General features: G+C 34.9%; 1 protein-coding gene and 1 pseudogene across 1 annotated transcript; one reads left to right on the top strand and one right to left on the bottom strand.

The window, feature by feature from the left end:
• Window positions 1–73: 73 nt before the first annotated feature.
• On the top strand, window positions 74–2,069 carry LOC120122049 (zinc finger protein SHOOT GRAVITROPISM 5-like). The gene is made up of 3 exons (XM_039141301.1): window positions 74–330; window positions 433–841; window positions 1,202–2,069. The coding sequence occupies exons 1-3, from the start codon at window positions 213–215 to the stop codon at window positions 1,836–1,838; spliced, it is 1,164 nt and encodes a 387-aa protein (XP_038997232.1). The 5' UTR covers window positions 74–212; the 3' UTR covers window positions 1,839–2,069.
• A 5,417-nt stretch (window positions 2,070–7,486) lies between these two features.
• On the bottom strand, window positions 7,487–19,909 carry LOC120122184 (annotated as a pseudogene).
• Between the last annotated feature and the right edge of the window lie 4,514 nt (window positions 19,910–24,423).

The following is a 24,423-nucleotide window of genomic DNA, read 5'->3' as shown; positions in this document are numbered from 1 at the left end:
AACTTTAAGAAGGCCGATAGCAGAAATCAATAGCTTTTCTTCTTCTTCTTCTTCTTCCTTTCTCGGCCCCTTTTCCTGTTATAAATAAAGCTGAAGCCAAAAGATCAATTAATTTGTTCTCTAAACTTCAAATTCAATTCACCAATATATATAATCCATAGTTATTCCATAAAAAAGGATCGAACATCAACAGCTAGGAAGCAAGCAATATAATGTTGGAAAAAACAGTTACTGTTTCTGCACTTCCATCCTCCTCCGATCTTCTCAGTCTATCTCCTTTCGAAAACGGTGTCGTCCCAAAAAGGAAAAGAAAGCCACCCGGAACACCAGGTATGCATATTACTAAACTAAACCTATAGCACATATGTATGCACGTGTGTTAATAAATTATAAGTAATACCTTTTTTTTTGTTTGATTTTTGTTTATATTAGATCCAGAAGCAGAAGTGGTTTCATTATCACCAAGAACACTGCTGGAATCCGACAGGTATGTGTGTGAGATCTGCAACCAAGGGTTCCAACGAGACCAGAACCTTCAAATGCATCGGAGAAGGCACAAGGTACCGTGGAAGTTGTTGAAAAGGCCAGATAATCAAGACACGGCGGTGAAAAAGAAGGTTTTCGTTTGCCCCGAGCCGAGCTGTCTGCACCACCACCCTTGCCACGCCCTCGGAGATCTGGTCGGCATAAAGAAACATTTCAGAAGGAAGCACAGCGATAACAAGCAGTGGGTTTGCGCTAAGTGCTGCAAAGGCTACGCCGTTCAGTCCGATTACAAGGCTCATCTCAAGACTTGTGGCACCAAAGGCCATTCTTGTGACTGTGGCCGTGTTTTTTCCAGGTTAGTTCAACATCACACCCTAACCCTCCACCCAAAAAAAAAGGCTTCTCAATCAAACCCTAAAAATACGCATAAAAGTTTTCCTGATAAAGAAGTTCTAAACCCCATATTCTTGTGTTTTTCCCCTTTTTTACAAAAGTTTTATACTGTTTAATTATTCTTTCTATGATTGTTTGCTGGTTAGTGCTTAAACATAAATTATTAAAAATATCCAAGGAATTCTCGCATCTGATACATTTCAAAACGACCTCAATGTTTCAATTTGCGAACACACAAATACCCCCGACCCCAGTTCATTTCTTTTGTTTAATTTAGTATTAAACACCATGAAATCATTCTTTTTGTTCTTTTTCGTTTCAGGGTGGAGACGTTCATCGAACACCAAGATATTTGCACTGTTAGACGAGTTCAACCTCAATTTCAGGCTCGAACAGCTTCAACCGCCACTCCGTCACTCCATGCAAGCTTTAGCTTATCGCCGATTCCGATACCGGAATCAACTCGTTCTCTTGAACTTCAGCTTCTACCGTCGTCGAGCTCTCGCTCACAGTGGAACCTAGATGAGAATTGCTCGACTCATTTAAAGCTATTCATTGGATCAAACTCGAATGAAGTGAACAAGTGGAACGATGGGGAAGCAGTAATATCGGAAGAAGCCAGCAGGTTAAAGGAGTTTGCGAGCGAGCAGCTGAAGCTAGCCATGGCGGAGAATGCCTACGCCGAGAAGGGTAGAAAAGAAGCAAAACGGGAGATCGAGATGGCCGAGATTGAATTCGCCACTGCTAAGAGGATAAAGCAACAAGCTCGAACTGAACTGGAGAGTGCTCAAATGTTGAAAGATCAATCGACAAAGAAGATGAAATCCACGATCATGCAAGTCACTTGTCAAGCATGTAAGAGTAAATTCTTAACATCGATGGCAATGGTTCCGGCTGATGAAACATCGCTGGCTATGAGTTACATGTCGTCGGCCACAACAGAAGAGGAAGGAGAGTGATTATATATAAAGCTGAAAATGGTGGGTGTTTAGCACTTGAATCTCCTCGTTTTCTTTATCTGCATGTTGAGTTTTTTTCTTTGATTTGGGGTTCCTGTAAACTGTCCATGAATTGATTTTAACTGGGGAAAAGAAGTAGATGATGCAATTTAATGGAATGCAGTGAAATGATTCTGAGATGACAAACAATGATCACGCGTTGGGATTCTCTCAATCTTTCTGCGAAGCGGTACCATGAATTTTTTCAGCGTCTTTAATTTTTTTTAGCTTCGTAATTAGTGGTTTTGGTATCTAAAAGCTACATTGAATTCTGAATAATTGAGTTTAAGCTCGAAACTAATTTTATTATGTAGAATTATGGGACTGAGCAATAGTTGTACTTCATCATCAAATTCATATGGGATTGAACAATAGCTTAACTTCATCTTCAAATTTATACTTTTAAATTTATGATTCTTACTCCTAGCAACATCATTTTTAAAACTTGTTCTCAATATCATTAACACCAAATATATCTAACAATGGATTATCTTTAACATAGAAACAAGACATCCATAATGTGAGATTTATCTCCACGGACGAGAAATAAACAATCAATTATAAATATAGAGACAACGATGAAAACAAATACATGATATTCTTTGTATCTCATAATCTCAAAACTCAATATATCTCAAAAGGCTCTCCAAACTTCCGTACAAAATATATTTACAACTAAAATCCCAAAAGTTAAAACCCACTCCATATTTATAGAATCATATACTTGGACTCACAAGAAATCTAATTCTTTTAACTCTTTTGACCTAAAATAAATATTTACTTATTAAATAAAATCAATTGCAAAATAATATTTAATCATTAAAATGAAATTTGTCTTAAAAGTTAAAATTTGAGTTAGTATCTAACATTTGGGGGGAATATATTATAGAGAGTGTTGTTCTCTCTATAGATTCCTGATCCGAGTAGTTGTGTCTACAATATGAAAATGTGTATGTTGTAAATAAATTAAAAAAAAAGTTTAAACACATACAACTAACTACATGTAATTATCTCAACTATTTAAAAGAATATATTGTTATTTTTCAAAAATAAGTTTTACGTTTCAGATTATATTAAATAAATATTGATTTTAAGTTAAAAAATGCTTGTTCAGGCAGCAAATAATTAGGTTGAAAAGGAGTAGGTCATCTGAATGAAATAGGCATAGATGGATTATTTGATTGAAGAGTGATTTTGAGTTTGGAATTTGCATTTATTGGGACCATTGGGGGTTTTAGCTACAAAACAGGAAGGAACCATTGAATGGAGAATGGAGGGTGACATAAAAATTCAATGTTAGGGGAAGGCAGGAAAAGGAATGTCGTTTTCATGGCATTAGCATCCTTTTTAAATGCCTTTATAAATCAACACACCATGTTTTTCAGTGCCACAGTTGAAATGGTTATGTGCAGGCAACAGTCCTTCTCTCTCTCTCTCTCACTTTATCAGAATCAGAAGGTTTCTGATTCAGAAGTTAAACCACAAGGTTTCAAACATTTGAGATTTTTATAACTTCATTCATTTTTTTGTCATCTTTTAATTTAAACTATTGATAATAAAAAAGGACAGGGATGGAGCCATGTAGGCCATTGGGTTACTGCCCCCTTCAATTTTTTTACCGTTAAAAAAGTATGAGGATAATTATCTATTTAGATCTTTAAATTTTAATTTATTTTTATTTTATTCTCTATTTTTATTATTAATTATATTTTATCTTCTTGAATTAAAATCCCGACTCCGTCCCTAAAAAATATCTTGAAAATTTTAGAGTTGATCAGGAGAAAAATAAATAGGGTGGAGAAATCATTTTTTAAACATAAAATGAGTTACAATAAAAAAGTTATTGAATTACGAGTTTAATGATAAATAAATTATTTTTAGAAATTACTAATATATTATTTAATTAAAATATTACTACAAACATGCTAATATTTGTTTTATAAGGGTTTGTCTTGGTATAATAATAATTTCAATCCTCAATATATACAATCTATTAATTTAGTTTTAATTCAAACTAATTTAATAAATTTAATCATTCTTTTACTCTCCGAATTTGAGGTTGGAAGTTTGTGAAGCAAATTGTAAATGGTTAAGTAAATTTAGATGTTGGTGGACAAAATCTAAGGAAATGCATATAATTAAGGGCTTAATAGAAAGGAATTATACTTTGAACGGAACCTAAAATATTAAGTGAAATATGCTTAAGTTGCTATTCTGATTTCAATCGTGTTCGACCACTATTGATATAGGAAGAACTATCAGTTTATATTCTGGGTACCCATATACGCCTAATTAGATGCGTGTCAAAAAATCATTTATTGGAATATTAACCCAAATAACATTAACTGGAAAAATATATCTTAAACTATCACTACAACAAAACAAATTTTTAGAGGTGTTTTTAAGCACCTTTAAAAACACTACCGACGCTAGTAAGAGCGTCGCAAGAAGCACCGCTAAAACGAACGCCGCAAAAGTTAGCGGCATTTGTGAACCTAAAATGCGTAAAAAAAATATATCTTAAACTATCACTACACAAAACAAATTTTTAGAGGTGTTTTTAAGCACCTTTAAAAAACACTACCGACGCTAGTAAGAGCGTCGCAAGAAGCACCGCTAAACGACGCCGCAAAAGTTAGCGGCATTTGTGACCTAAAATGCGTAAAAGTTAGTGGCGTTTGTGAACCTAAAACGTCGCAAAAGGTCAAGTTATATAGCGACGTTGTTCTTTCAAACGCCGCTATATAACTCGACCTTTTGCGGCATTTTTATTTACAAACACCGCTATTTATCTTGTCTTTAGTGGCATTTTTTGTCACAAATGCCGCTAATTCTCTTATCTTTAGTGGCATTTTACCACAAACGCCGCTATTCGCTTGTCTTTAGTGGCTTTTTGCCGCAAACGCCGCTATGCTATTGGTTTTAGTGGAGTTGTAATACAAAACACCGCTACTTTACAAAAGGTTGGCATAGGCAAGTTGATTGGGTTGCTCTTCGTAGAACTCGAAATTGTTCATCATCGATTTTCAATTTTTTTGTTCCTACTTTGTATTACCCTAATTTAACTTGTAATAATATCTAATACCAACCTAAAAATAAAATTACGCTTCCAATTAAACAAAAATACATAAAATATGAATAATTCAAAGTTACAAACATCCAAAAAAATGTAATGTAGTTCAATATTGTTCACTAGATAAACAAAAATTGACCTAAGAAATCACCTAGGTTGGCATACGAGGAAATGTACAGAGATTAGACACCAAGGAAGGACAAAACGACATCTTCAAGCTTGCAAAATCCAGAGAAAATAGGAAAAAGGATCTAGGTAGCATTAGGTTTATTAAGGACAACAATGGTGTTCTTTAGTTAAAGATCATGATATTAAGAGGGTTTGGGGTAGTTACTTCTTTGGCTTATTTAATAATGGTGCCTCTCCCTGTAGAGATAATATCATTGATGGGTCAGCCGACCATCATACTACGGCCAATGACTGCCCTACAAGTAGGATGAGTTTCAGGAAGTCAAAATGGCTCTTAGAAAGATGGGGGAGGGACAAGTTGTCGGTCCAGATCAAATTCCTATCACTGTGTGGTTGACCCTAGGAGAAGAGGGAGTTAAGTGGTTGACCAACATCTTTAATATTATTTAGAGACTGCCAAGATGCCAGAGGAGTGGAGAGAGTCTACGGTGATACAATCTATAAGAATAAAGGAGATCCCCAACGTTGTGGCAACTACAGAGGTATTAAACTACTCAGCCATACCATGAAGCTATGGGAAAGGGTAATAGAGGCTAGTTGAGACAGGTTACTAGGGTTCAGAAAACCAATTTGGCTTTATGCCAGGCAGGTCTACTACGGAGTCGATTCATCTACTTCGACGACTTATGGAGAAATATAGGGAAAAAATAGTGATCTTCACATGGTGTTCATTGACCTTGAGAAGGCGTATGATAGCGTTCCCCGCGATACGATCTGGAAGACCTTGGAAACGAGACGGATCTCAACTGCTTATATCCGGGTGATTCGTGATATGTACTGTAGATCTACTACTACCGTCAGGACTACAGTTGGCTACACCAAGGCATTCCCGGTGGAAATCGGACTCCACCAGGGGTCGGCTCTTAGCCCTTACATCTTCGCCTTGATTATGGATGACATCTATTGTGCGACACCAGACGGTGTTCCATGGTGTATGTTTTTCGCTGACGACATTGTCCTAATTGCTGAAACAAAACTGAGTGAATAGTAGACTGCTACCTGGAAGACTGCTTTGGAAGAAAAAGGTCTAAGGATCAATATTGAAAAGACAAATTATGTATGTTCAAACTTCAGCAGAAACCAAAACGATGAAGATGTAGAAGTATGTATAGAAGGACACATTATCCCCTCAAATGATTATTTCAAGTACTTAGGTTCTATGATACATAAAGATGGGGGTGTAGATGAAGACGTTACACAAGTATAAAGGCGGGATGGCTAAAGTGGAGGGCTGCTACTGAAGTTTTGTGTGACAAGAAGGTGCCTCTAAAAACTAAAGGAAAATTTATAGAATGGCAATAAGACCAGCGCTGCTGTATGGATCAGAATGTTGGGCAATCAAGGATCACGTAAGGAGGATGGGAGGCCGCAGAAATGAGAATGCTTCGATGGACATGTGGTAGGACTCTGTGGGACAGGACACATAACTCTGCTATTAGGATGTACTTGGGGGTGGTGCCTGTATCCGAAAAATTGAGGGAGGGAAGACTATGGTGGTTTGGGCATGTCCTTAGGCGACAACCGACGGATGCGGTCAGGAGGGTAGAGTCGATTACAGTCGACGGTGTCAGAAGGAGAGGACGACCAAGACGTAAGTGGGAAGACTGCTTGAGATTGATTTGAAGGAATTAGCCCTTACCGAGGACATGACCTCTGATAGGAAAGTATGGAGACTTAAGACCAGAGTAGTTGAGTAGTGCGGTTCACAGCCATAGGGTGTAACATCTCTATCTTCTTTTTAATGTCTTTATAGTACATTCCATGACTCCTACTTTATACATGATTATGTCATTGAAATGTATGAAGGCTTAGAACTAGGATATCGGAGTAGTGTTGCCTTAGTTTAAGAATTAACTCATTTGAATTTATTCCTCCTCGTAGCTTGCTATTATTGACTTCTGTGTATCATTTCTATTCATGTTTCCTCTTTTTAAATTTAGCTGGGTCTTACATTTTCAATCTATATGTAGAGATTTTTATGTAGGAAATTATTTGCAGGGAATTATTTGCAGGGAATTATTTACAGGGATTACTCCCCATTACAGACGCACATATCAAGACTGCATATGAAGTCTGTTCATCTATGTATTTATTTATTTATTTATTTATACACGCATTTGCATCTTATCTTTATTTTTAATTTTCTGACTGCCACAGGTCTTCCATGGAAGTTGCTCTCAACCTGGCGTTGGGGTCAGCCTACTACCCTACCTCCCACTTACCCCATTGCATATGGGAATCAGGGTTTTGTTGTTGTTGTTGTTGTTGCTTCATAGCTTCAAGTTGATTTTGAAGTTCTTCATATCCTCTCTGCTTCTCTCGCTTACTGCCACTTGAGGCTGAGTAGTCATGCCACCAACAGATCTTTCATGGAGGTAGAAACCTGCATTGAAAATTCCAAATAAATGCTCAGGGCACTAAACATTTAGAAATTAACAATTGATAGATGATATGTAGGGGGAAACCATGTTACTTACACAAGAAAACCCATATTCAGAGGTTCCACAAACCTCAATCAACCTATCTATTGAGTTAATCGAATGACGAAATTGGCCAAGAGGGGGGGTGAATTGGCAATAAAAAATTTTGTGGAAGCTTTTGCAGAAAATTGAAAGTAATTGCACAGCGATTTACAGTGGTTCGACTTTCTCAAACAAAGTCTACGTCCACTACCTTAGCTATCCACACTAAGGATTTTCCAACAAATTCACTAATTTGTTCTTTCTTTTGAGGCCAAAGAGATAACCTTACAATTCCCTCAAGAGTATACCCCAACTCTTGAGAACACTCTTTTCTCAAAGAGAAGATTACAAATTTGCAAACTTACAAGAAAACCTCACAAGGTAAGATGTTGCACAATTCTAGAACAAAGAAAGAACACTCAAGATGAATACAATTGAGCACAAAAAGTTTCTTGAAAGCAAAATGAATATTGAATGAAAATAGGCTTGAAATGCTCAAACTTGAGGTTTGATGCTTTCTCTTTGATTCTCTCTTGATTCTAGTTGCTTGATGTTTCTTGTTATTGATCAATGGCTTCTAAGATTGCGTAAATACACCTTGGATCACTTCTGAACGTTGGGGATGATTAGAGAAGATATTATAGCCGTTTTAGTGTGAAAACATTTAATAAAACAGCTTGGAGTGTGGGGGGAATCGGTTCCCCCTTGAAGGGAATCGGTTCCTAAGTGTAAAATTCAAATATTTCGACCGTTGAACAAGGGGGGAATCGGTACCCCCTTGGGGGGGATCGGTTCCCTCCGAGCATACTGGAATTCTCGGAACAAAACTGTTTAGGGGGGAATCGGTTCCCTCCGAGCATTCTGGAAATCTCAGAGCCAAACCATTCAGGGGGAATCGGTTCCTCCTATGGGGGGAATCGGTTCCCTCTGAGCAATCTAATTTTGACTTTGAATTGGTTCGAAATACTTTGTAAAATTATTTTGAAATTGTTTTATGATTAAAACTTAATTTTACACTTAAAAAAATGATTTTTGAAATATTTGGAGTAATGTTTTGATATTCGAATAGTTATATCGAATATACTTAGAAAATCATTTGGAAAATCTTAAAATCCATTTAACTTAATTTGTTATATCGAAATATCAAAATGTTTCAACAATCTCCCCTTTTTGATATACAAAACATTTTAGTAATTTTAAGATTTTTGAAATCAAGTTTGAAATTACTCCCCCTTACTTTAATACTTCTTCAATTTTCATGTAAAACATTTAACACTTATTCTTCTCCCCTTTTTGTTAAATCAAAAAGACATTGTAAAACAAGGTTTTGAAATCATTTAGCCAATTGATTTATAATTATAAGCTTAAGCTGCTAAGATCACAATCAAAAGAGAGGTTAGCCATTAGTTTCATAAATCAATATTCATAAATAATGTGATATGGAAAACATATAAGTTCATACTATTCATAAATCCAAATCCAACAATCCACAAATCAAACATTCAAAATGTTGAAACAATGTTCATTTTGTTCAAGTTGTAAGCTAAACACAAATCAAGCATCCGGATCGGTAGGAAAAAACGGCTCGCATAGCAGCCATTTCATGAGTTAGTTCATTAATCGAGCATTGGTTGCTTCATTGTTTGCACGCATCTCCTGAAGAATCTATAATGTTGAGCTCCCATTGTGGATAAATGAGACTCTATAGAGGAAAAGCGCGAATCCATTGTAGCATAACGGAAATCAAATGTCTCCATAAAGGATTGAAAATATGGAGGCATTTGAGTCGATGTTGTGCGTGCTCCTCGGGTGTTCAGGTTCTTCTTCAGCTTCATCAATATCCCTCATTAATTGTTCAAACTCAGGATCTTCGTCAGCTTCGGGGGAGCTTGTGAAGAACTAGCTCCCGGAGTAGAAGATCGACCCATGCACCGGTTTCCTTATTTTTGACCCATCCCGCTCTTGTTAAAGAAAGAAGATTGATTGTTTCTTAAGAGGAAATGAGGCATCTAGACCACTCAGAGTTCAGCTTTAGAAAAGAGATTACTAAGAATACAACCGTAAACTAGTGAAGAACAGAGTTTCTTATTTGGCACTAGGTTAACGGTTTCAACAATTTCAGCAAAGATAATCTCGGAGAGGTTTATTTTATATGTTTTCAAAACAGTGCAACCACCAAAGATCTAAAGCTCTAAGAGTTGAATATCGACCCCCGGATGGTCAAAACCACCAAGTGATCATGAGATGAAGGAAACGCTCATGGAGATCTAAAACACTTGCACTATCATTCCGTTTATATCGTGAGCCTAAAACTTGTTTTTCGTTTGATAAACCTTCATTATCCAAGCCTAAGGCATTGGCTATGTAATCCGGATCAAGATGGAAATATTGACCTAGGAGGTAGGAACGCACTCCTATGGTTTTGGTTTTGTCACGATTTTGATCAAACGGCATTACAGTAGAAGATACGAACAAGTTGATGATAGACAATGGGTTCAAGTTCGAAAAGTTTATCAAATTTCCATTCGTGCAAGATAGGGAGATATTTAAAGTTAATGTCAACCATAGTTTGAAGAGATGGGATACGTTCTTCCCTAATCTTATACGAATCAAAATATTGGTAAAACCAATAACGATAATCTTTAGGACCCGGTTGATTGAAACAAGAATTTTGGATAGTCAAGTTAGGATCAAGATTTGGAATAGGATTTTGAGGAATAGGAGGAGGATTTGGTTGACGACTAGAACGACTAGATGAAGACCTAGGACGTTTAGGATTTGACATGGTGAAGGAAATCGGAATAGATAGAATAACCTGCAATTTTAAAACAAATGTATGCAATTCAATTAATCCCAAAACTCAAATGAGTCCTCAATATTTCAAGATTCTCTAAATCAATCCTAATGGGCAAAGTTTTTTTTTTGAAAAACTTTTGAAAAATATGGTTTTGAGAAACAATATATGTATAGTTTTTCATAACAACAACATAATTTAATCAAAACACAATAATTTGAAAAATAACATTTTTTTTATTTCGAAAATTTAAAAAAATTTTGAAAAATTCTTGTGTTTTTGATGAAATTAGTTGTAACATCTAGTTTCTAATCACTAAATAATCAATGCCCGATCACTATTTCAACCTAGAACTAATTGAAACTAATCCTATGTTCAAAAATAATGAAATAAAGAGTTTAGAAAAATTTACCTTGAAAGATGAAGATTGAGGGGATTTAGATGTTGTTTGCACGATTTTAATGATTCCAACAGGTTTAGAAGATGATATTTGAAGCGAATTCCGATTAATATCGATGATTTGAGGCAAGAAAGGAGATTTGAGTGTTTGAGGAGGGTGAGAAACGGTTTGAAGAAAATATAAGGGTTTTGGGAATTTTGGGGTGTTCTGCCCGATTTTAACAGAATCCCAGGGGGGTATCGATTCCCCTGTGGGGGGAATCGGTTCCCCTTCAAAGGGGGAATCGGTTCCCTCATGGGGGGACCGATTCCCTCTGCACCAAAATGCTAAAATCCGATTTTTTTAAACACAAAATGCTAAATTAATCTTTTCTAGTGGTATTGGCAACTCATATATCAAAAATTAATTATGTTCAAACAATTAAATTAATCTTTAATCGATTTTTGAGCATAAAATTAATTTTCACTAAGAATCACAAACTCCCCCTAACTAATAGCAAGAATGCAATAAAAAATTATTATTATAAGCATTTTTCAAGATTTATTAAAAGTGCTAAAATTATTTTAAACACTAAGTGAAGATAGGTTGGTCAAACCTAATTCTCTCCTATGTGTCCAAAATCTTTCCTTGTCTAAGGGTTTTGTAAAGATATCCGCTAATTGGTGCAAAGTATCAACAAATTCTAGAACTACATCTTCCTTAGTGACATGGTCTCTAATGAAGTGATGTCTTATTTCAATGTGCTTAGTTCTAGAGTGTTGGATGAGATTTTTAGTGAGACAAATAGCACTAGTATTGTCACACTTGATAGGAATGGTACCTACTTCAATTCCATAATCAAAAAGTTGTTGTTTTAAACACTAAGTGAAGATAGGTTGGTCAAACCTAATTCTCTCCTAAGTGTCCAAAATCTTTCCTTGTCTAAGGGTTTTGTAAAGATATCGCTAATTGGTGCAAAGTATCACAAATTCTAGAACTACATCTTCCTTAGTGACATGGTCTCTAATAAAGTGATGTCTTATTTCAATGTGCTTAGTTCTAGAGTGTTGGATGGGATTTTTAGTGAGACAAATAGCACTAGTATTGTCACACTTGATAGGAATGGTACCTACTTCAATTCCATAATCAAAAAGTTGTTGTTTCATCCATAAAACTTGTGCACAGCAACTACCGGCTGAAATGTATTCCGCTTCAGTGGTAGATAATGCAACACAATTTTGTTTCTTTGAAAACTAAGAAATCAACATATTTCCAAGGAATTGACAAGTACCGGAGGTGCTTTTCCTATCTAATTTGCATCCTCCATAATCCGCATCAGAAAAAGCATGCAAGCTAAAGCTAGAGTCTCTAGGATACCAAAGTCCTAAACTAGGAGCGTCCTTAAGGTATCTAAAGATTCTCTTAACAGCTAGTAAATGTGATTCCTTAGGACATGATTGAAATCTAGCACATAAGCAAACACTAAACATAATGTCTGGTCTACTTGCAGTTAGATAAAACAAAGAGCCAATCATTGACCTATATAATTTAACATCTACACATTTACCTCCTTCATCTAAGTCAAGCTTTGTTGAAGAGCTCATTGGAGTGTTATGAGGTTTCCCATTTTCTAGTCCAAACTTCTTGAGCATATCTTTGACGTACTTAGCTTGATTAATGAAGATGCCATCTTTCTTTGCTTGATTTGGAGTCCCAAGAAAAATGAGAGCTCCCCCATCATGCTCATCTCAAACTCACTTTGCATTAGCTTAGAAAATTCTTGGCAAAGAACATCATTAGTAGAACCAAATATTATATCATCAACATAAATTTGAACTACTAATAAATCTTTACCTTTTCTCTTTAAAAACAATGTAGTGTCAACCTTTCCTTTTAAAAAATCTTTTTCAATTAAAAATTTTGACAATCTTTCATACCAAGCTCTAGGAGCTTGTTTTAAACCATAAAGAGCTTTTGTCAATTTTAAAACATGATCCGGAAAATTTGAATCTTCAAAACCTGGAGGTTGTTCCACGTACACTTCTTCTTTTATAAAACCATTTAAAAATGCACTTTTAACATCCATTTGATATAATTTAAATTCATTGAAACATGCAAATGCCAATAACATTCTAATTGCTTCCATCCTAGCTACGGGAGCGTATGTTTCATCATAGTCTATGCCTTCTTCTTGAGTATAGCCTTGAGCAACAAGTCTAGCCTTGTTCCTCACTATATTACCACTTTCATCAAGTTTATTTCTAAAAACCCATCTAGTACCTACAGTAGATTTATTACTAGGCCTTTCAACTAATGTCCATACTTTACTTCTCTCAAATTGATTTAATTCTTCTTGCATAGCCATAATCCAATGTTCATCTTTTAATGCTTTTTTGATGTTCTTAGGCTCTATGCATGAAATAAATGCAACATAATTACAGATATTTCTAAGACAAGATCGAGTAGTTACCCCTTTTGATGGATCACCTATAATTTCACCATCTTTGACATAGTTGTACTCTCTTGGAAAAGATACTTTCCTTTCTTCAATGGTTGGATTCTCGAGGGGATCATGAGTTTCCTCATCTTTTGTTTATTCCTTTGATGATGATTCTCCAACGTCATGTCTAACGTCATTTGCTTGTACAATACCTACATCATCATTAACAGAAGAATCCTTCCTCGGAAGGGGATTATCATCGAAAACAACATGTATAGACTCTTCTACAACTAAAGTTCTTTTATTAAATACACGATAAGCTTTAGAATTTAAGGAATAACCCAGAAAAATTCATTCATCACTTTTAGCATCAAATTTACCAAGATTTTCTTTACCGTTGTTTAAAACAAAACATTTACATCCAAAAGGATGAAAATAGCTATGTTAGGCTTTTTATTTTTGAGAATTTCATATGGAGTTTTCTTTAAAATTGGCCTAATCATTACTCGATTTACAACATAACAGCGGTATTGTGGCTTCCGCCCAAAAATATTTTGGCAAATTATTTTCACAAAGCATGGTTCTAGCCATTTCTTCTAAAGTTCGATTTTTCCTCTCAACACTCCATTTTGTTGAGGGTTCTAGGTGCTGAAAAATTGTGGCTAATACCATTAGAATTACAAAACTCAATAAATCCAAGATTTTCAAATTCAGTTCCATGATCACTTCTAACACTAGTGATAGAGTAACCTTTTTCATTTTGGATTATTTTTGAAAATGTGATGAAATTTTCTAATGCTTCATCTTTAGTACTTAAGAATAGAACCCAAGTGTATCTAGAATAGTCATCTACCAAGACAAATGCATATTGTTTTCTCCCAAGCTAGTAGTTCTAGTTGGCCCAAAAGATCTAAATGGATCAATTGTAATACTCTACTAGTTGATACATCATTAATAGATTTAAAAGAAACTCGTTTTTGTTTTCCTTTAGCATAAGCATCACAGATTTTATCTTTATCAAATTTAAGCTTAGGCAACCCTCTTACTAAGTCTCCTTGAATTAACCGTTGCAAAACACTCATAGCATGTCCTAGTCTCCTATGCCATAACCAACTATCATGTTCATCCTTAGCAACTAGGCACAAATTAGTCATATCAATAGAATCTAAATGCACCATGTAAATGTTTCCTATTCTATGACCAACAAGTATAATCCGATTAGATGCAATGTCAATGACTTTACAACCATTAATTTCAAATAAGACATTGAATCCTTTATCGCATAATTGACTAATACTCAATAGATTATGCTTTAATCCATTCACATATAAAACATTCTTAATTTGTATGGAAGAGGTATTACCTATTGTACCAATACCTTCAATGTAACCTTTTGAATTGTCTCCAAAAGTCACTTCTCCTCCATTTTTGGCGTTAAGCTCAATGAACCGGCTTTTGTCTCCGGTCATATGTCTTGAGCATCCATTATCAAGGTACCATGAATTTGAATTTGTTTCCCGTGCCTTGTAGCAATGCTCATTTCCCTACAAACATAGATTAATTTTTGATTTTTGGTACCCAAATTCTTTTGGGTCCATATTCATTAGTTTCCAAAATCCTAGTTCCCTTAGGTATCCATTTGTGTAGGATATCTTTATCTTTAGTAGTAATGAGTCCTTTAGGAACCCATATACTTCTAAAGATTTTACCATTTAAGGTTCGTTGAGGATTTCTATGATTGTAGTTTCTAAAATATTTTCTAACAAAGTTGGATTTTGAATTTTCTCCTTTTTCAAAACGCTTTGTTCCAACTTTATCAAAAGAAGTTTTAAGATCATCAATTTTCTTTTGATGATCATCATTGACCTTTGAAAGTAAATTTTGCAAATCTAAATTTTTCTTTTCAAACTCTTCTAGTTTGATTTGTAAATATTTGATTTTACTTTCAAGATCATTGTTGGTTTTGGATATGAGTTTATTTTCATTTTTCAACTTTGAAACATCATTTTTATATTTTAAAAATAATTTCTCATAATCCGAAGCCAACCCATTATATTCCTCTAATAGCTCATCATAAGATAAATCATCAAAATAAGATGAGTTAGAGGTTACCTTAGAATCTTCCCCAAATGCCATTAAGCACAAGTTTGCTACTTCTTGTTCTTCTTCATCGGAACCTTCTTCATCGCTCCATGTAGCCACATGAGCCTTGTGCTTATTCTTTGATTGACCATTCTTCTTCAATTGTGGGCAATCATATTTGACATGCCCTGGCTTTTTGCATTCATAGCAAATGATCGGGTCCATCTCTTTTGGTTCATCTTTGAGGCCTTCATTTCGTTTGAATTTTCTTCCTCGGTAAGGTCTCATCATTTTTCTGAACCGTTTGGCAAACAATGCCATTTCCTCGTCATCATCATCATCATTAGAATCACTCTCATCTTTTGTGGATTTGAGAGCAACTCCAATGTTTTTCTTCTTCTCCTTCTCCTTTGGTGTCTCTTCAACTTTATCAAGATCCACCTCATCTTCAAGCATCATCTCATGAGTGAGGAGTGAACCGATAAGTTCTTCAAGAGTTAAGGACGATAGGTCCTTAGACTCGATGACTGCCGTTTTCTTTGATTGCCATGATTTTGGGAGGGAGTAGACTAACTTCCTCACAAGCTTTTCATTTGAGATGATCTCTACATATGATTTGAGACCATTGACAATCGTTGAAAATCTATCCGTCATAGCTTTGATGTCTTCATTTGGTTTCATCCTGAAATTTTCATAGCTATTCGTTAGAATACTAATTTTTGATTTCTTTACCTCATCGGTACCTTCATGTGTGACTTGAAGCTTGTCCCATATTTCTTTGGCGGTTGTACACGATGAAACTCTTCCGTATTCATCTGGTCCAAGAGCACAAAAGATAATATGGATGGCTTTGGAGTTGAGCTGGAACATTTTTGTATCTCCTTCACTCCACAACCTTGGATGAGTGATAGGCTTAATGTATCCTTCTTCTACGGCATTCCATGCTCCCATGTCACTTGCTTGAATGAAGTACATCATTCTATTCTTCCAATAGGCGTAGTTAGCTCCATTGAAGAAAAGAGGCTTGTTGACGGGCATCGAATCGAGACCGGAGTCGTAATTTGAAGTGGAGGCCATTGATGACTTGGTAATCGATGTAACTCTTCCCGGATCGACTCAAGAGGCGATTAAACCTTCAAATGAGTTAGCCTCTGATGCCAATTGTTGAGTTAATCGAATGACGAAATTGGCCAAGAGGGGGGGTGAATTGGCAATAAAAAATTTTGTGGAAGCTTTTGCAGAAAATTGAAAGTAATTGCACAGCGATTTACAGTGGTTCGACTTTCTCAAACAAAGTCTACGTCCACTACCTTAGCTATCCACACTAAGGATTTTCCAACAAATTCACTAATTTGTTCTTTCTTTTGAGGCCAAAGAGATAACCTTACAATTCCCTCAAGAGTATACCCCAACTCTTGAGAACACTCTTTTCTCAAAGAGAAGATTACAAATTTGCAAACTTACAAGAAAACCTCACAAGGTAAGATGTTTGCACAATTCTAGAACAAAGAAAAGAACACTCAAAGATGAATACAATTGAGCACAAAAAGTGTTCTTGAAAGCAAAATGAATATTGAATGAAAATAGGCTTGAAATGCTCAAACTTGAGGTTTGATGCTTTCTCTTTGATTCTCTCTTGATTCTAGTTGCTTGATGTTTCTTGTTATTGATCAATGGCTTCTAAGCTTGCTTAAATACACCTTGGATCACTTCTGAACGTTGGGGATGATTAGAGAAGATATTATAGCCGTTTTAGTGTGAAAACATTTAATAAAACAGCTTGGAGTGTGGGGGGAATCGGTTCCCCCTTGAAGGGAATCGGTTCCCTAAGTGTAAAATTCAAATATTTTGACCGTTGAACAAGGGGGGAATCGGTACCCCCTTGGGGGGGATCGGTTCCCTCCGAGCATACTGGAATTCTCGGAACAAAACTGTTTAGGGGGGAATCGGTTCCTCCTATGGGGGAATCGGTTCCCTCCGAGCATTCTGGAAATCTCGGAGCCAAACCATTCAGGGGGAATCGGTTCCTCCTATGGGGGGGAATCGGTTCCCTCTGAGCAATCTGGAATTTTTGACTTTGAATTGGTTCGAAATACTTTGTAAAATTATTTTGAAATTGTTTTATGATTAAAACTTAATTTTACACTTAAAAAAATGATTTTTGAAATATTTGGAGTAATGTTTTGATATTCGAATAGTTATATCGAATATACTTAGAAAATCATTTGGAAAATCTTAAAATCCATTTAACTTAATTTGTTATATCGAAATATCAAAATGTTTCAACACTATCCTTGTCGATCTTCAGCTGGAAAGTAGGGAGTTTATGTAAAAAACAAGTAGAATAGAGGAATAAAAGCATTTTATACAACGATTATATGTGCATTACCTTCTGTTTTTTGCACATAAGTAAAATGCCACAAAAGTGAACACTGGTCTGGTGAAGTCTACACTAGCCTGCCTGGAAGAAGGTAGTGATGCCATAAACCGGTCCTTAAAGTTGAAATAAACATTAAGTCACTCAAACAACTCAAAGAGTGGTAAAAGAACATAAGAATTCATCTGATGATCAAACGAAAAATGTCATAGATTTGTAAAACTAGCAATTATGAGAACCATCTAATTTTGGGATTAACTCATTCAGGCATTATTTCAAGCACCTGAGTGATCAGGAAACATAATCTTATGAACTAAAGATAAAAATATATATAAAATGGAAAAGGATCTTACAGAGATAAACCCTTCTTCACAAAAGGAATCAACCTAACACATCCAAATTGAATCCCCAATTCTCTAATATCCAGTGTTGTTCTGAAACACCAAATTCCCCCCAGATTAATCAAAATCTGAGTACAATAATAACTCAATTTTACAATGCAAGGGGAAAGTAGGAGAAACCAACTTGATATTTAGATCGTTCTGCAACTGCAAGGAATTGAAAGATCTATTGTAAGCCTTTTCTGACATTCCACTTGACAGCTTTCTGCCGATCAAATAGAACCTCCCCAAACCTACAAATTTCATAACAACTACACATTAAGAAAAAAAATCCCTAATCCAGAAAATTAGAATACATTAAAAACAAAGTTAATGCATCCTACCTTGTGGCAGCAATTTCTAAGAAAATTATATCTTTACAAACCTCTCCCTACAAAGAACGAAAAAAATGGGAGACAATGAAGGATTATCACTTCAGATTTGAACTTCAATGGGATTAAAGTTGTGAATGATTAGAGGATGAAGCTCTTACGACGCCGATAATGGAAGAATCAAACTGGACATCGCAGAGGCGCCAGAGTTCCGCCGCTTTACGGACTAGCATATTGTGTTGTGAGAGATCAAGCTTTCTCGCTATATCTAACAGATCCATAATGACCCCGAAACCGTTACTGGATTTTCTCTTATTCTTTTATGAATCTATGGCAAAACAAAGAACTAAGCCTTTGGTAAATTTTTATGAAAAATTAGAAATGCTGGAAGAAAATATAAGTCCATTTTTTGCAATGGAAAACATGAGTGAGTATTATATCACGCATTCAGGATGAGTGAAATTTGAATCTCATTCGGAGTTATACCGATCACTTTTGCGAACCCAAGTCCGGATCCTATAGAAGCAGTTTCTTAGGAAAGAAAGAAAAAACTGAAAATACCCTTTATCACATACATATCTTTATCTGATATTCATACCTGAATCCAAGTAACATAGTATATGTGTGTATATATATATATATACTGTATCCAAGTTACACATATATGCAACGTAAAGAAATTAGTTAAAGAAGGGAAGCATGTAAAGAGTAAGAATTGAATCACACTTGATGCTGCTAGCGGAAGTTATGACATATGCAAGTGCGGTCCCATACAAACTCCCCATTAGAATTACTCGACAGAGTCTGTGTCTTCTCTCCTGCATTTGCATATACATTTTCCATGTTTTTTTCACATGTAATTCTTTCATCCCCAAAGTTTAAACTAAGAAACATCCATAAAAAAATTACCAAAGGCTTAGTTCTTTGTTTTTCCATAGATTCATAAAATAATCAGAGAAAATCCAGTAACGGTTTCAATGTGGCCAATATAATTGCATCCGGATTTTGTACATTCGAAAGTAAAATCTAAACAGGGCTCACCACAGTAACTGCAGTCCGGATAGTAATAGATCTTTTTAACAAAAGCCGCAGGATGCTCGTGTTTTTCTTCAAAGATACTCCAATAAGCATGTTTTTCTTCAAAGATACTCCCGAGTTTGATAAATGGATATTCTCCGAGAACACATCCGACATGAGCAGAAGTATCACACCTTTCACAGTGATAAAACCCTAACAGATCCTTCGACGCTATCTTTTTACGTCGTCATCATCGTTATTCCTTTCTTCCGTAATCCAAATCCCAAATACGATTTCGGATTCAAATCCAAAGCCCAAAAAGGGGAAACAACAAACAAACCCTAGAGATAGCAAGAGAAGATGTGATTTGGAAGTTTTGTGCCACAGATATCACCGGAGGCAGCGACGAGCCTTGGGAAGTTCCGGCGAAGGCAAGTAATTAGGGCATCGATAGGAGCAAAAAGAGGACAGTGGGCGGCGAGAGACGAGCGAGAAAGTGAAGAAGAGATTATTGGATTATTGAGTTGAAAAGTGGCCGCTCTAATTGGTCTCTTTTACATTTTAAGAGTAAACTACACCAAATGTCACTTTGTTGCGGTGTTTGTTGAAAAAACGCCACTATAGATGAACCCTATTACGGCCTTTGTATAAAAATACTGTTAAAGTACTATTATGTTGCGGCATTTGTTGAAACAATGCCACTAAAATACTACTCTATTACGATGTTTGTTGAAAAAATACCACTATAAATGATGTCTATTGCGGCGTTTGTATAAAAACGCCGCTAAAGTAGTAATATATTGCTGCGTTTATTGTAAAAATGCCACTATAGATAAATCCTATTACGATGTTTGTATAAAAACGTCATTAAAGTACTACTCTATTGCGGTGTTTGTTGAAAAAACACCATTATAGATGAACCCTATTATATCGTTTGTATAAAAACATCGCTAAATTTACCATTTTGTGGCGTTTGGAATGTAAATGGCGCTATATGTTTAAAGTTAGTGGCGTTTACTCTCAAAACACCGCTGTAGAACAATTTTGATGTAGTGTGCACACGTAGGACTATCTCACGTCCTACAAAATGCATGTCAAGACCTCGCGTTATATAAGGCGCAAAGCTCCTCTAACGTGGAAACGCTTTTTAGAGAACACAATTTAATATTTAAAAAAAAGACCTTGTGTTCTGCGTAACACGAGGTTTTTGAGAATTTGAAATATCACGTGTTTTGAACATACCTTGTGGTTTGCGTAACGCAAGAATTAATCTATTTTATGAATTTAAATTAATCATTATATTTTTTGTAAAGTATATAATAAAATAACAAAAATTCTATTGTAAATATTCAAAACTTATTAAAATTAAAATTTATTCTAATGTAACATGTTACAAAACAAAGTTGCTTCATGGTTCCAAAAACAAGAATCATAATAAGTACATAGGTTGTTACTTGATTGCCAAACTTGGTCGATTGAATTACGCGGACAGTTCCCATCACAATTACAGTCTTCAATTAGTTTTGGAAAAGAAAGGTTGTGACGACTCTACGACATTAAGCCTACAAACACATCGATCTTTGAAAAAATAACTTCTAAATTTATTTTCTTAGAATTGACGAGATCGAGAGATTTCACAATTCAAAGTCCTTCATCTCTTAATTCACCCCTAGAAAAAATTAGAATAATGCCATATACATATATGGCCTTGATATTACCTTTATTGGCTGCTCTCTTCAAACAATGCAAAACAAACTTTGAATTTTTTCCACTAAAATAATCATACATGCCTCATCAGTATAACGTTTCGCGATTATTACTAGCTTTGCATCTTTCTTGAAAAAATTTCTCGGTTTGAGTCCACGAAATGACATTGATATTTTTCATTGAAACGTTCTCAAATATGTAATTATGCTTTGAGGCTTCATGAAAAGTCTTGCAACTCAACCGCGCATTGAGAAATTATACGCCACATGCACAAGAATTTTGGATAACACTTCTATTGGGAATAACTCCAAAATTTTACTACATATTTTTTTCCATTTTTTTAAATATGTTTAAAAACATTCCAAATAGAGCCCATATTTGTAATAGTCCTCACACCCTTTCCGAAGCGAGGAATCGATGGACCTCACATTAAATAGGAAGCGAGGTTCATTGAAAAGATGCATGCACATAAAAAGTTATTACTATGAAAAACTAAAATTTTTACCTTAGTTAGATAATGAATTTTCATATTTATTTATGTTTGATTTATTTTGTTTTACTCACACACAGTGCACATGCATTATCATAAGATTGAGCTAAAATCCCGCTCCATCCCATTTAACTGGGAGTGAGATGTTATACCTTCGTGATAATTTTACCTCCGTGTGGGATAACATATCACTCCTGGGGAACATGTCTTATTATCCACGTGATGATTTTCACCTTCGTACAGACATAGGGAGGTGTGTTCCCTTGAATTGAACTCGATCTGAATAAGCCTATGATGAGCCAGAATTGAGGGTATGTCAACCCAATATATAATGAATCCATGGTTCAAACTTAAATATAATTGAACCTAACCTTATAAGTCCCATGAGAAGAGTACACAAGGAAACGTTTTTTGGCCTTTTTCCACACTTTTGTAAAGTAATTATACTTTCCGAATAAATGCATGAGAATTAGAAAGCATGTTGTTATGTTTATTTTTTTGAATAACCATGAGAATTAGAAATCATGTAGTTAGGTTTATTTTTCTAAATATGCATGTGAACTAGATGACATGATATTATAATTTATATTGTGAACAAAGCATGTGGGGTAGAAATCATGTTTGAGTAAGATTTATTAAATCATGCCTGGGTAGTCAACATGTAAGGATAGGTTTTATTTGTTGATAATAGTTCTTACTATTTTGTTGATCATTTTATGTGTACTAATCCTTTTGAGTTTGATGTTAATTCTTTTATTGCATTTTCATATTAATGATATATAAAGGTGTTAGTTGACAAGTGATTGACCAAATTAAAAAGTTTTCATAATGAAACAATGGTTTCTCAACTGGGCAGTCAAACTTAGGTGCCCAATGATGTCTATAAGACCTCCAAAGAAAATGATGAAAGAAGAAATTAAAAATCAGGTGAAGACTTCATTCGAAGGCACAAATACCATGAAACTATCCTAAAAGATAGATGTCAATTAGATCAAGAACAAGAAAACTCTTCATTAAGACCTTAAGACTGTGAAAGAGGAAGTCTTAAATTCAACAACTACAATGGATGATTCGAGAAGAGGATAAAAAAGCATCATAAAATATGAGAGTGCAACAAAAATTTTGAGTGCAACGTTAGATCCTATGAAGAATCAAACTCAAGGAAATGAAGAGATAAAGACTCGTTCAAATTTGACTATTTATTGTAGTGAAACCTTGTATTTTAATGATGGTTGTTCTATGGTTATCTCTTTTAGAATTGACACATTTTGCATTTGCATTTGCATCATCATGACATAAAGAAATTGATCCATAATTTAGTATCTAATTGGAAATTTTTCATAAATGAGAAAAAAGTTTCTCAATCAAGTAGCTACGCATATAGATGTGCGTCAATGGAAGTTTAAGAAAATAAAGAGACAAATCACATGAAGTTCATACATCAAGGTTGACAAATTAAACATAATTCAACATCAAATTGAACAACATCCAAGACTTGAAATATGAGACATTGATAAGACAGATGGTGCAATTATAGAATCATGTCTACAATTGTTCCACCTTTAATCATAAAGACACGATGCTCAACTCTAATATCACAAGGGCATGACCCAAATAGAGATCATATTTGAAATGAAGCTGTTATGAAAGCCCAAGAGGACGTAGAGAACTTGAGGGGCATGATTTTCAAGGAAGAAGTCAATAGGCATAACATAAAACCACTTTTTGAGCAAAGAAAACATATCAAAGTCGGGCATCCAAACGAAGCCATATGTGTAGAAATGGACTATATTGTAATGATAAAAACTCTTATCTCTAATGAAACTTGTTCTATGATATCCATCTTTGAGGTTAATACCTTTTGCATTTTTCGTTTTTATAGCATGAACGAAGGGTTTTAATTTGTATATAATTAACCAAATTGGAAAATCTTCATATTAAAGCAAAAATTTCTCAACTGAGTATTCAAATTCCAGGTGTATGACGATGTTTCAAGAATCTATAGAGAAATATATTCGATGAAATAATGAGCTTCAAAGTCGATTGAAGATTCTGTTAAAGCCATCAAAGTTCAATTTGCTTTCTAAGAGTCAAATGCCAATTAGATCGAGAATGAGAAAATTCTTCACAAAGTCGTGAATATAATTTACCCTCAGAAACCTTATAGGAGTAAGAGTATCAATAATCAACAATAGACAACATAAATATCAACAAAATCGAGAGAAAGCTCAACATTGGGGCATCAATTTCCATGAGTGCAACATTATAAGAAAGTTTGAAGAGAAAAAGAAATAAAAACTTATACTTGCTTGTAAGTTTGACTACTTGGTATGATGAAACCTTGTTCTCTAATGAAGATTGTTCTACAGTGGTCACTTTTGGAATTAGCGCCATTTGCATTTACATCTTTATGTTATGCATTGTCATCTTCGCATTCTATATTTTCATTGTATTTATTTAAGTATTTTTACATGTATTAGTCATGAAAGCATTGAAATAATTTATAAAGGGTTTCATGAAACCACACTACTTTTGTAACACCCCCACCCCGTACCCGACCTGGATACGAGTCTGAGGTGTCATATTGACTTTTCAAACTTTGACTCTGGACAAAATTCAAAGAAAATTTAAAACTTCCATTAAAATAAAAGCTATTTACCTACATAAATTGACCAAAATAACCAAAATCGATCAGAGCATATTCAACTCAATCACTTAGTACATGCCAACTATATTCAAATTAACTAAACACATTTAAATCATCTATTTTCTGATCTGAAATTTTGTAAGGGAGATGTTGACCTGTCTTGCTCTTCTTCGTTTC

Source organism: Hibiscus syriacus, unplaced genomic scaffold, assembly GCF_006381635.1.
Source record: "Hibiscus syriacus cultivar Baekdansim isolate YM2019G1 unplaced genomic scaffold, ASM638163v2 tig00110384_pilon, whole genome shotgun sequence".
Lineage (NCBI taxonomy): Eukaryota > Viridiplantae > Streptophyta > Magnoliopsida > Malvales > Malvaceae > Hibiscus > Hibiscus syriacus.
Note: the sequence above shows the minus strand (reverse complement) of the source record. Positions and strands in the feature narration are given on the sequence as shown.